The 13,727-nt window shown below is 40.1% G+C and overlaps 1 protein-coding gene across 2 annotated transcripts; it reads left to right on the top strand.

The window, feature by feature from the left end:
* The first annotated feature begins 905 nt into the window (after nucleotides 1-905).
* CBX3 (chromobox 3) lies at nucleotides 906-12,467 on the top strand. Of its 2 annotated transcripts, XM_049894092.1 has the most exons (6): nucleotides 906-1,032; nucleotides 2,223-2,274; nucleotides 5,373-5,515; nucleotides 7,630-7,792; nucleotides 10,560-10,654; nucleotides 11,176-12,467. In XM_049894092.1, the coding sequence occupies exons 2-6, from the start codon at nucleotides 2,251-2,253 to the stop codon at nucleotides 11,300-11,302; spliced, it is 552 nt and encodes a 183-aa protein (XP_049750049.1). In that variant the 5' UTR covers nucleotides 906-1,032; nucleotides 2,223-2,250; the 3' UTR covers nucleotides 11,303-12,467. The 2 variants fall into 2 exon arrangements, with proteins under 2 accessions (XP_049750049.1, XP_049750050.1); XM_049894093.1 differs by lacking the exon at nucleotides 2,223-2,274.
* The last annotated feature ends 1,260 nt before the right edge of the window (nucleotides 12,468-13,727 follow it).

Raw genomic sequence — 13,727 nt, forward strand, 5'->3', positions numbered from 1 at the left:
GCTCGTTGCGTAAACGCCCTAACCGCCGCCAATGGCGGGAACGCTCTGCTCCCGCCTTACGCCAAACACGTACCCCTCCCCCTGCTTGCGGCTAGCGGTGGTGCTTGACGTTACTAGCGTAAATGGGACTCAGTGAATTGCGGAAGGCTCGAGTCTTGCGTATCTCCCTCGGAGTCGGGTCCAGCCCCCGCCTTAGCGCAGGGCAGGTGAGAAACGGTCGCGCAGTTTGAAATTAGCGCTGTCGGGAGCAGCTCAGTCAGCTGCCCGAAGAAGTAAAACCTGCCGCTGCACCTTTGATAATGCCCGTGGGTTCTCCCACCATAAAAAATACTGGTAGCCTTCCTCCCTTCGTTTTCCTCTTCAACTCCCTCCCCCCCTGTGCAGGACTGACTCGGCCCCTTCCGGAAACACCCGAAGCGATTTCTAGTCAACAAATTACTGGCCAACGTCCTTGGGGCCGGCCCCTAGAATTTGGTACTTTTTTTTTTGTTTTTTGTTTTTTAGGAAGGTCCTCCGGGAGGTACACTTCTCTTAGCTTCCAATTGTCCTTTCACCCCCAAGTTTTTCTCCACCTCCCTCCAAAGGAGGCAACCACTCCCAGGGGCGAGGAAGTGGGCGGAGTCCGGTTTTGGCGCCAGCCGCCGCGCTGCGGAGCAGAAAAGCCTCCGCGGAAAAGACTCCGACCACCGTCCCCGCCCCTCCTCCTCCCTCCCCTCTGGGGATCACCAGGCGCCAAGCCGCGAACGGTAGGTGCCGCAGTCACCGCCCCCTTCCCTGCCTCCCTTCCAACCTCCCACGGTCCAGGGCTCCCGACGGGCGCGGCCCCTCCCCGGCCGGGCGCGCGCGCCCTCCCGCCCCGCCCCTCGCCGCCCAGCGTGGGCGGTGCGTTTCTCCCCTCCCCCTCCCCGGCCCAGGCGGAGGCCCAGCGCGCAGCTCCCCAGCCCCCTCCTCTTCGGATGTGGCTTGAGCTGTAGGCGCGCAGGGCCGGAGACGCCGCAGACCCGGGACGTGGAGCAGCTCGGAGGCGGTGAAGTCGGTGTCTTTCTTTCTCTCTAGCTTTCACTGGGTGGTGGTGCTTCAGATGCTACATGCGCCCCAGGGACCCCCCCCTCCCAGTTCCCAGCTCCTGGATCCCGCCCTTCCCCGCCGGACCCAGAGTCGGGATCTGGCGGGAAGGTGTGGAGGGCAGGTGGAGGCCCGAGGCGAGCCGCGCTCAGGGCCGGCGTCTGTAGTTTGCTGAGGGTAGAGAGGTGTGGCGACAGCCGCTTTTTTTCTAGACAAAGCGCCTTTCTTCCCCTCCTCCCTCATCCACGTTCAAGAAGAGGGACCCTCCCCCGCCCGCATCTCCGGCCTGGGCGGCGAGTTGGGCCTCCCGGGAGGGCGGCGCATTTTCCCGCATCCGCGGGGCCTGGCACTGCACGCGGCCCGCTGTCCAGAGACGGCGGCGGACGCTCCGTTACGTGGCCGCCGCCCAGGTGCGGGGCCGGTGGCGCAGTGCCCTTGAACCCCGGCGCCGCGGCCTTTGTTTCTCCCCGCGGATGCGCTGACCACGAGGCCGCGCTCTCGGTGGGGGGCGGGCGCTTAGGCCTTTGCACACCCCAATCCATTTCGGAGGGTCCTGGGGCCAAGGGGAGATCGGGTGAATATGCAAGAGGTGATTTGTTTTTAAAAGTGTCATGAAATGGGAATGAGGCTTCACGGTGTGTTTTCCCTTTAGTTTTTTTTAACGAGTAATTGGGAAGAGGGGTGGTTTCTGAGAAGAAGTCAAGTTAGGGTTGTATAGGAAACTCTTTGGACTGTTAAGAGGTCTAGAGGAAAAATTCAGTATAGCTTACCGGTGTGGTTGGTTGGCTAATTTTCTCTCACTTTGAACAAAAAGGTTTGCCTTTGAATAAAAAAAAAAAACAGAGCTAAACATAGAATTTGGTGTAACTGGGATTTAGAGTGGAAAAAATATTTCTCCTGTTTTTTGCACCATGTAAAGCTCAGTCTCAGGTGCAGATGTCCCTCCCTTCCCCCACTTGGATAAAAGTGATATATTACTTTAAGGCATATATCATTAATAATTCACGCAGGAGCTTAAATCCGCTTCTCTATGGATTTCTATCCATGTTTGATATGTGCGCTACCGACGTGGGGGTTGGAATCCAAGCAAAACTTGTGTTTAGCTACCTTTTTTTGTGTCATGCAAACTTCCTTTTAACTGTCATGCATTTTTCTAGTAATAGCTCTTCAAGTCTGCAATAAAAAATGGCCTCCAATAAAACTACATTGGTAAGTTAATGAAAACCTAAATACATAAGGATCTAACTCAAGCTTTTTTCCCAAAAATTATAACTTTGCATCTCTGTGGTTGGAGAAATTTACATTCATATATTCCCCACACACCCCAGGCCCCCAGTATTATTATGGGGAGAATTAGGGGCAGAAAATTACATAGAGATTCTTACTGACTTGCCTTAATACTTCTAATTCAATTAAATAAACCTAATCTCTTGTCTAGTTCTCAAGAGTTTAGAAGGACAGTACAGTATGAATTTTGCCCAGTACTTTTTTCTTGCGATAATAAAATACAGAAAATTATGGAACATGGAAAAATATGTTAAAAGGATAGGCCGTTGAAACAGTAAAGCCACTGTTGATTGGTATAATAAACCACTGTACCTGAATTCTGGAGAAACCAAGTATTTTCAGTAATATTCAGTTTAAAGAACCAGATATCTCGTGCACCTAGTTTGGGGCAAATGTTGTTCAGTTTTTCAGATTACTCTGGTCACTTTGTCATATTTCAATTTTGTTTAAAACGCATGAGGACCTTTACATTATTGCGGTGGTTGTTTTTTAATATACAAAAAGAACCAAATCACTATGTGTGTGAGAGAGAGAATACTAAATCTGCTGGATCTTTTGAGCAGTTAAATTTTTTCTCTCCAGCCACAGCATCTTAAACCCAAAGTTGACGTATTTTAGGTTTGATTAAAAGTTTAACAAATGTGTAAAGGCATGTAGAGTCAGCCATATCAAACTATAAATCAAAAAAAAAACTGGAATGTTCACATAAAAATCACGAAATTCAAAGTTATGGTTCCCACAGTATTTAATTCTAACACATTGCATTAATAGTAATCATAAGCATGTAAAGGTGAGTGTTAACATCTAAGTAAAGGGAAACATTTGGTTTTGATCTGCATTCATTCCTTGGTTTCTACACTAAAAAGGGCAAATTGGTTATTTTGAATTTGTGCCATTGTTAGATTGCACATTTAAGTCAAAATACACTAGGACAGATTGAAATATAAGGCCTATCTGGTGAGTCCCTGGCATGAATGATTTCCATATATAGTTCAAAATCATTAGTGGAGAAAGCATCTTCTGTGTCCCCTCAGGATTGGAGCTGGCCTTCAAATTCCATTATCAGTCAACCAAAATGTAGGTACTAGAATTGGGTTACAGTCAACTTTATCCTTCATCAAATAAGTATTGGGTAGGAAAGGAATTAGCTGTCCATGAGGCAGAAAGTTCTGAGGATGAATATACATACAGAAAACACACACTTGCTCCCATTAAAATTAAATTGCTTTTGCACAGTTTGGTAGTCTTGGTGTTTGTAATTTATTTGTGTATAAATATTTTTTTGTAAATGATCACAAATTGAGCAATTGTAATGTGTGTGTGTTTGGTTTTTTTTTTTTTTAATATGTGAGAGATGTGAGCTATTTTTGAAATGGGAAACTGAGTTTTATATAGTAGGAAGTGCATTTTGCCTCCAAAATCCACTTTGTGCTGGAAAAATAAATCTGGCTTAAACCAAATAAATACTTCTATTTTAAAAGAAGGGCATTTGAAACTAGCTTATGTATCCCAAGATAATAAATATAATATAGCCCCCCCCCCCTTTTTTTTTAAGTGTGGGTCCTTTTCTTTTTCTGTATTTATTTTGGTCATTCTCTTATTCTGTTAACCTCTAATCTTCATGGATAGTAGCCGTATTTTTCATTTATAGTCAGTGTCTAAAAAGTTTGTGTCTACTCTAATTTCTCCTTGCTCCTCCCACTCCCATTCTTAACTTGTACAATACAAACACAAAGCTGTTTGGGCCCAATACTCAAGTCTCTTGACTAAGGAGAATTTTAAGGCTGGACTTAGAGATAATACCCAACAAAATCAGGTGTTTGCTGTATTTTTAAAAATTCAAGTCGATTTTTATTATATACCTGTGTGTACACCTCATATGTTTGCATACCTGTAAACATTCTTTTGCAATCTTGAAGCTATTACTTTTTTTCTGCGTGCATGCTATATTTGTGGGATGGCCTTAGTGACTGGGCTATTGGTTTGGGGGTTTTTTTAATCGCACCTGTTGCAAGAAGAAATGCTTTTAAAATGAACATAACATGAGGTTTTTTTTTTAATCCACCTTAGTCTCTTCTAATTTAACATTTTACTTGGTTTTTTTTTTTTTTTTTTTGCCCATTCCCAATTCTCCCATAACAGATATGTTTGAGTTAATGAAAAGAGCTGGTTGAGTTTGTTAAATAGTGTTACACACACACCCCACTCTTTCCTCAGAAAAGGCCTACTTAAAGTGAATTTGCCAGGAAAGAAGAATTTTTCACCTTAGATTAACTAAAATGATCTGGTCTTTTGATCTCTTGAAGTGACAGCATTAGAGGTTTTTTCCAACTGATCCAGGGGTATTATCTCCAGAGATTATGGGAAAATAACTTTGTCCTTTTTAACCTATTCATGGTTTCATGCTTGACCCTGCAATTCATATCACCAGGATTTTGAAAGGAGTTTTGAAGTATTGAGGCTGTTATGTTTTATTTTATAAAAGTTATTCTTACCATGTTTTCATTCTGCAGTTAAACCTTTTGTCTATATCATTGGGACTTTTAACATTGGTGATTTAATGTAGTTTGAGTTAAGAAAAGGGAGTCTTACTACGGTTGTGGGATATAGTTTCTAACAGGTCTGTGGTTCACTTAAGACATGTGCCACTGTTCCTTACTCTCTTTTTAATACTTTCTAGTTATTTTTTGCTGTGTTGCAGTTAAAATGAGTTGAAAACTCTGATAACTTAGTCTTGTAGGCTATATAGAGGTAAGACTGAGGAAAGATAACAGTATTTTCCAGGTAGTGTTTTTGATTGTATCTTTTGGTGAAGGGTGATAGGTTTGGGCCAAATCAATGGAATTAAGCATGCCTTTATCTTGTTATCTGACTTCATCTTTTCAGAAGGTGTCTGCCTTGGAATATAGAAGTAAAAATTTATGTTTTGAATGCAGCAACAATATGAGCAATTTAGCCTTTAAAATGTACTTCAAATTCAGAGAGTATGTTTCTTAAATTTCCCTTCTGTTTTATTTTAGCAAAAAATGGGAAGGAAACAGAATGGAAAGAGTAAAAAAGTGGAAGAGGCAGAACCTGAAGAATTTGTGGTGGAAAAAGTGCTGGACCGACGTGTAGTGAATGGGAAGGTGGAGTATTTTCTGAAGTGGAAGGGATTTACAGAGTAAGAAACTTCAGTGCTTTTGATTACGTGTTTAACCAGATTTTGGTGGGGTTTAAGGAGCCCTGGTGGCACTGTGGTTAAGCACTCAGCCGCTAACTGAAAGGTTTACGGTTCAAACCCACCAGTCACTCTGTGGGAAAAAAAATGCAGCAGTCTGCTCTTGTACATATTACAGCCTTGGAGACCCTGTAGGGTGGTTCTGCTCTGTCCTGTAGAGTCACTAATTTGTTTTACTTGGGATTTTTTTATCAGTTTTCCCATAGGTTTTTTTAGAGTGTAAAGACAAGTTTAATTTCAGAATAACTTGTTGTTTATTTAGAAAGAACCAAGTCCTTTTTCTGTGCTTGAAATCAAGAAGATTGATACTAGTTTATTGCTCTGGAGAGTCATATTTACAAACTTAAAGTATTCAGTTTTCTATATAAGTTATTTTAAAGTAGTTAGACATTGTATTGATTAAAATACCTCGTATACATTGTTTTTCTACATAAAAAGGGCGCTGAAAAACATTGAAGCTATGCAGTGTAGACCAGTGGGGTTCTTCAGCAGAAGTGCTCATAGTAATCCAGGCCGTATACTGGGATTTAAAAAAAAGTTACCGTTGAGTCAATTCCAACTGATAGTGACCCTATAGGGTAGAGTAGAACTGCTCAATAGGGTTTCCAGGGAGCAGCTAGTGGATTTGAAGGGCTCACCTTTTGCTTAACAGCCGTAGCTCTTAAGCACCGTGCAATCAGGGCTCCATACTAGGCACTACATCCTTTTCCCTAAGAAATGGAGCCTGGGCATTTTAACCTACTGAGTGTCACATTCCTTGTTAAGAATTGCTTTCGTAACCATTCTCTCTAATGTTTGCTGTCTTGTGAATAACTTACGTGTAGAAATTATGTACTCTTATGTGTTACCACGTACAATTGCACTTGGATTCTTTTACCTTACATCGTGAAAAGAGAGACTCCAATCTCAACTCTTTTATCCTCCTCTACCCACTAATTTACCGGTTGTCATCAAGTCACTTCCGAGTTACAGTGACCCCATGAGTGTCAGAGTAGAACTGCCTTACAGGGTTTTCAGTGGCTGGTTTTTCAGATGTAGATTGCCAGGCCTTTCTTCTGAGGCATCTCTGGGTGGACTTGAACATCCAACCTTTTGGTTAGCAGCCAAGTACTTTAACCATTTGCACCACCCAGGGCCTCCATCCACTAATTTAGGTTTACCAGTTTTGGAGTCTTGGGATATCAACAGATACCTGGCTTCCAGACTCAGTTGTAAGTGCTGGGTGATAATATACTTTCATGATCAATTTTTTTCTCCAGCCCTTCTGAAAAACACCTGGAAATGATTGTTTTGTCTTTAGGGGCCAGCAAACATTTTCTAAAGAATCATAACAAATATTTCACGTTTTTTGTGGGTCGAAGGTCTCTGTTGCAGCTATTTATCCATGCGGATGTAGTGTGAAAGCAACCATGGGTGATACGTTAAATGAGTATGGCTGTGTTCCAGTAAAACTTTGTGGATACTGAAATTTGAATTTCATAAAGTTTTTGGTTTGAATTTTTTTTCTAACCATTCAAAACTGTTAAATAAAATTCTTAGCTCATAGGCTGTACAAAAGGCTGGATTTGGTTTACAGATCATGATTTTGTCAATTCCTGCTTTGTATCATTTCTCAATTTCAGTACCTAACTGAAATTGAAGACTGAGAACATTGTCTAAAATTTGAGAATGCATCAGAATCATTATGTTTTAAAATACGGTATTGGAGGCCCCCAACCCTAGGCATAATTTGATACAGTAATTTGTGGTAGAAAGTGGAAATCTGCATTTTAACAAGCACTTTAAAGAAACTCCTGGGTGGATTGTCTGCAGAGCTTGGAGAAATATCAGCTCCGTAATCAGCAGATTGCCCACTTAGTAGAAATGAAGCCAGCCGACATTTGGAAAAGAGACATAGATTCTGTTAAGGGTGTAGGGGGATTGGAAGGAATAATTTGCATCTGCAGGACGGAAGACTTTTTTCATATATATAAAGTGGGTTCAGATGAAGGGGATGAGTCCATGTTTAATTGAACTGACTTCTGGTTTGTTTTTTTTTTTTTTTTAACTGAATACAGTGCTGACAATACTTGGGAACCTGAAGAAAATTTAGATTGTCCAGAATTAATTGAAGCTTTTCTTAATTCTCAAAAAGCTGGCAAAGAAAAAGATGGTACAAAAAGAAAATCTTTATCTGACAGCGAATCTGATGACAGCAAATCTAAGAAGAAAAGAGATGCTGTAAGTATAAAAACATTGCCTACCAAACTGACTTTTTGTAAAAGACTGATGGCTTGATTTTCAAATGTTCTTAAGATACTTTTAAAGCTCAAATACATTTAAAATACCATTAAAAAGCCTTTTTTAAATGCTTAGTGTTTAGGACAGAGAGGAGTAGACATGGCTTAACCTACACCCTGTAAATGTGCTCCTGCTGTTAGGCACCTTAGCAACCCCATGTGCGGAGTAGAACTGCTCCATAGGGCTTTCGAGGCTGTGACCTTTTAGAAGCAGATCAAGCCTGTCTTCTGAGATGCCTCTGGGTCCAGGGTTCGAGCCACTGACCCTTCAGCTAGTTGTCAAGCACTTAACCCTTTGTACCACCCAATAAGTGTTTATTCATGAGTTTGATCCCGATAGACCAGTTTGCTGTGATCTAAGGCTAGCAGTCCTAAATAGAAACAGTAGTAATACTGGATTATTGAAATTTACACTACAGAGAAAACAATCCACATAGCACATCTTGATTGTAGACCATTAGTGGCATCGACTACCAGAAGGTACTTTGGCACAATCTTTGTATTGCCAAACAATACTTTGTTTTTAAAGTATATGATCTTCGATAGTACAAATCCTTGAATTGGCATGGATTGAGACACTTGGTTCACTCCGTACATGTGTATTTTGTTCCATTCTTTGCCTCACTAATGTCTCTGGCTTTGGGAAAATCAGGCAACTTTACTTCTATCTCAGCTCTAAAGCAGAGATTATACTTGCCCTTCCTGTTGGCCTAGCATGGTAATTTGGGAGAAGGCCTTGATGGAGAATCAGTTTCTGGGCTTGGCGACTAAACATACTCTATACAGGTATGTTTTATTTGTTTATATGGACTTTGGATGTGAATTCTGGTTTTTTGAACTAGGTGTCAAGTACTTTCTAGTAGTCCATTAAATTCTTATGACAACGCAATTACAGTTTTAGGTAACCCCATTTTACAGATGAGAAAATTCGAGGCCAGCCACAAATTTGATATTGAATGCTTTAGCAGCCAAAACAAGTAGGTAATGTTTAGAATCAGAGTCCAAAAGAATTAAAATAAATGTTCAATAGAAGCATGGCTTTAATAAAATAGTTCACATGTATTGAGCTTTTATGATGTATCAAAGAGTGTTCTAAATAATTTGCGTCTTACAAGTTTACGAAATAGACAGCAGTAATTATTCCTATTTAACAGATAATGAACCTGAACCACAAAGCAGCTAAGTAACTTGCCCAGAATCACACACCCCTTAAGGGTTAGAGCCATCATTCTAATCTAGACAGCCTAACTTTAGGGCCCGGGGCATTCTTGTAAAATCATGTGGGAAAAACAAAGGATTTGGTGATGTCAGCGGTATAACTCTAGAAAAATTATTGAGGATCTCAAAGAGCTTTTTGTTATATGGTTTATAGCTATCAATATTTACTGTATTGGAAATAAAACACAAGTTTCTAAAATATTTGTGTATGGATTAAAAATAACAAAATCGTTTTACACGTTAAAAATAGCATTTTCATGAAAAATGATTTTTCCAGAACCAAAAAAAAATTTCCTTTTTACCTTTGTTTTCCCCTTCGTTTGTTCTTTTTTTTTTTTTATTGTGCTTTAGGTGAAAGTTTACAGCTCAAATTAATTTCTCATTCAAAAATGTATGCACGTATTGTTTTGTGACATTACGTGCAGTCTCCACAATGTAACAGCACACTCCCTCTTTCCATCCCAAGTTCCCTGTGTCCCTTTGAATAGTTCCTGTCTCATCCTGCTTTTTGACAGGAGCTGCCTATTTGGTCTCGTATATCTGATTGAACTAAGAAGCACATTCCTCACATGTATTATTTTTGGTTTTATAGTCCCATCTAACCTTTGTCTGAAGAGTGGGCTTAGGGAATGACTTCAGTTCTGGGTTAACAGTGCATCCAGGGGCCATATTTTTGGGGGTTCCTCCAGTACTGTCAGACCATTAAGTCCGGTTTTTTTAATGTGCGTTTGAGTTCTGTTCAATATATTTCTCCTGCTCTGTCCAGGACTGTTTGTTGTACTCCTTGTCAGGGCAGTTGGTGCTGGTAGCTGGGCACCTGTCTAGTTCTGGTCTCAGGCTGGTAGAATCTCTGGTTCATTTGGGCCTTTAGTCCTTTGGCTACCATTTTTCTTGTGTCTTTGGTTTTCTTCATGCTTCTTTCCTTTGAGTGGTATGGGACCGGTAAATGTATCTTAGATGGCCTCTCGCAAGCCAAAACAGAAATTTTAGTGAGAAGACTAGCATTTAACATTTACATATTAAAAAAATGGCTTAATAGAAGACAGCTCTACTTCTGCATTTGATTTGTTGTGGCATATTGTTTTGGTTGAAGTCTGTCTGGGAAGACAATCCAAAATCATGCAGATACATAGTTAGAAAAAAGGGGACCTTGCAGACCCCTGAAAAGGTCTCAGGTTCTCATACCTTTGAGAGCCACTAGTTTTTACTAAAACCGTATTTCAGGTATATTATAGTACTGATTAGTCTAAAGTTTTTACTATTTTGCTGTTTGTATGTTATATGTGCTTTTATGATAACATGGGTAATTTAGACTAATTCTTAGAGGTGATTTGAAATTTTAACTGTTACAAGGGTTTATAGTTTTTAATTGACTAGAATTACCAGAAGTGAGTGGATTAGTTTTACTGGAAGCTAATATTCTTAGTTTGTTGTATGGAAAAATACATGGAAGTATTCATGTAAATAATCATTTAACTACTTTTAAACAGGCTGACAAACCAAGAGGCTTTGCCAGAGGTCTTGATCCTGAGCGAATAATTGGTGCCACAGACAGCAGTGGAGAATTAATGTTTCTCATGAAATGGTAAGTGGTTGCTGTTATATTTTAAAGTAAGGATTGTTGTTATTGTTGGTGCCATTGAGTTGATTCCGACTCATAGTGACCCTGTACGACAGAGTAGAACTGCCTTGTAGGGTTTCCAAGGAGCGGCTGGTGGATTCAAACTGCTGACCTTTTGGTGCGCAGCCAAGCTCTTAACCACTATGCCACCAGGGCTCCAAAGTAAGGGTAGATACATTTTTTTAAATATGTGAAGTCCTGTCTAGGAAAAGTTTAAATACTAATTTCCATCATTAGAGTAATCTGCTAAAAGAATGGTTCTAGGTACTGTTACTAAGGGGTCAGCAAACTGTGGCCTGTCTTTGAAACTAAACTTTTATTGGGACACTGTCACAACTGCTATATAACCCTCCTGAAGCACTTCAATGGCTTTTTTTTTTTTAAGCTTAAATACTTTTTATTTGATGCAGTTATTCTTAAATGAACAGTTCTGAGTTGACAGAAACAGTTTAGACTTTAAATTGAATATTCTTTCCTCCCAACAGGAAGGATTCCGATGAGGCAGACTTGGTGCTGGCGAAGGAGGCAAACATGAAGTGCCCTCAGATTGTCATTGCGTTTTATGAAGAGAGACTAACTTGGCATTCTTGTCCAGAAGATGAAGCTCAATAATTGTTTGTGTTGCTTTTTATATATATTTATATATATATAAAATCTGGGTCTTGGTTTTTTGATTTGTTAGTGTGAAGAATAACTACATTCTAATGGAAATCAAGTTTGATAATGTTTGTTTTGAAGTAGTACTGGGAGTTGGAGTTTTTGGGGGTTTTTTTGTTGTTGTTGCATCAATAGCACTGGTTACTTTGAACAAATAAAAGCTTTCTATAGTTGCTTCATTGATCAGAAAAGAACATTTGATACCATGGTATGTTATTTCCTCTGCGTTAGAGAATAGCTTTTCTAAATATTGGAAAAATTTACGTAGTCATTACTGAATCAGAACTTGTGTTTAACCCGTAATGTATGCCTAAGGACCATTTTGAGTTTTTTGTTTGTTTTTGTGTGTGTGCATAAATACATATGTAAATTTTATTTTATTTTACATTCACCAAAAACAAAACTCTTCTAAACAAAAATGGTATTTCACAACCATGGGTAAGTCCATGTTGTTTCAGGGATGCTATCCTTATGAGCAACTCAAGAAATAGATCACCTCAAGTTAAAAAGTTTTGAAGCCATAGCTTTCGAATCAAATGATCCTGTAATTAATTGGAAAATTTAAAATATCTATATCAAAATTCATATCTATATAGTCATATAAGTGAAACCATTTATTTGCAGAATTTCCTAAAAGAAAAATCTTAACCACTACTAAAAAAAAAACTCCACCCAGATAAGAAAATTAGACAAATAATGATATATTTTAATAAGCCAAGCAAGGCTTAGTTAAATGGACATTTGTTCCTTCTAGAGAGCCATTCCTTTACAGAAAGTTGAAATCCCTGTGCTATATTGACTGAAAGGCCGTGATTCATGGAGTGTCTAAGACCTTGCTGGTGAAAACCTAAAAAAGATGGTTAGAGATGTTGCAGATTAGGACCTGCTGGCATAAATGGGTGAACAAATTTGTAATCTAAATTATCGACCTGCATGTTTTTCTTTACCCCAACCCATTCTTTACATGTAGGTTCAGCCTCCTCAGTATTTGGGTTACTAGTTCAGTTGAAGCCAGGAAAAACAACTTTGTAGTAATCACAATGTTAATCCAATTGTATATTGTTTACTTTATTGTAAATAATGGTGAACAGTGGTTAATAAATAGTTTTATATTCCTTTATGTGGTTACACTTTTTTTTTCCTTTATCTGATTGTGTTTACACTGGGATTATAAACACCCAGCACACATAGAAACCCACGTTGAATTCACGTTTATAAATCAAATGATAATCACTAAGGCATTAAAGAGCATACCCTAGACCCTTAGGAGTTTTAAACTTGAACATGTTTTTTCTCAGAAAATTTTTTCCGGGGCATAGGTTGTAGGGAAATAATCGGATTCTAGTTTGCTAACCATCCTCTACGGAACGTTGTAGTGTATGTAAGTGTTCTGATAGGACTGATCTGTTGATAGAAACATGTCTGTGATTGCCAAAAGCCACAGTAAGAGGGAGATGGTTACATCTGTGCTAAACTGTTCACGTTACAGACCTAGCACTGTTTTTAATAGCGACTCCACAGGTGGTACAGAGCCTTCTGTTCGTATCAGAAGTTGATGGCCTTACATTAAATTTTAGAAAGGGCATTTCTGGAAAAAGGATATTGTCAGTGTATTTATGATGCCTCAGGTTTATCGGTATCGTATTAACTGCCGTAACGACCACAAACTTAATGGCTTAAAACAACTCAAAAATTGAAGGTTCTGACGATACTCAATACACGGAAGGTCAGCTCAACTGGACTGGACCAAAAGCAAAGAAGTTTCTGGGATAAACTGAATGCTTCAAAGGTCAGTGGAGCAAGGGTGGGGGTTTGGGGACTATGGCTTAAGGGGACTTCTGAGTCAATTGGCAAAATTATTATGAAAACATTCTGCATCCCACTTTGAAATGTGGCGTGTGGGGTCTTAAATGCTGACAAGCGGCCATCTAAGATGCATCAATTGGTCTCAACCCACCTGGATCAAAGGAGAATGAAGAACACCAAGGTCACACGATAACTATGAGCCCAAGAGACAAAGGGCCACATGAACCAGAGACTTACATCATCCTGAGACCAGAAGAACTAGATGGTGCCAGGCCACAACCAATGACTGCCCTGACAGGGAGCACAACAGAGAAACCCTGAGGGAGCAGGAGATAAGTGGGATGCAGACCCTAAATTCTCATAAAAAGAGCAGACTTAATGGTCTGACTGAGACTAGAGGAATCCCGGCGGTCATGGTCCCCAAACCTTCTGTTGGCCCAGGACAGGAACCATTCCTGAAGACAACTCATCAGACATGGAAGGGACTGGACAATGGGTTGGAGAGAGATGCTGAGGAAGAGTGAGCTACTTGGATCAGGTGGACACTTGAGACTGTGTTGGCATCTCCTGTCTG

This window comes from Elephas maximus, chromosome 8, assembly GCF_024166365.1.
Source record: "Elephas maximus indicus isolate mEleMax1 chromosome 8, mEleMax1 primary haplotype, whole genome shotgun sequence".
Lineage (NCBI taxonomy): Eukaryota > Metazoa > Chordata > Mammalia > Proboscidea > Elephantidae > Elephas > Elephas maximus.

What these genes read in the sequence shown, in the direction of transcription:
- CBX3 (XM_049894092.1), top strand. Translation starts at nt 2,251, where the DNA reads ATGGCCTCCAATAAAACTACATTG. An exon ending in CCTCCAATAAAACTACATTG is followed by an intron (nt 2,275 to 5,372) that starts GTAAGTTAATGA and finishes GTTTTATTTTAG; the next exon opens with CAAAAAATGGGAAGGAAACA. An exon ending in AAGTGGAAGGGATTTACAGA is followed by an intron (nt 5,516 to 7,629) that starts GTAAGAAACTTC and finishes AACTGAATACAG; the next exon opens with TGCTGACAATACTTGGGAAC.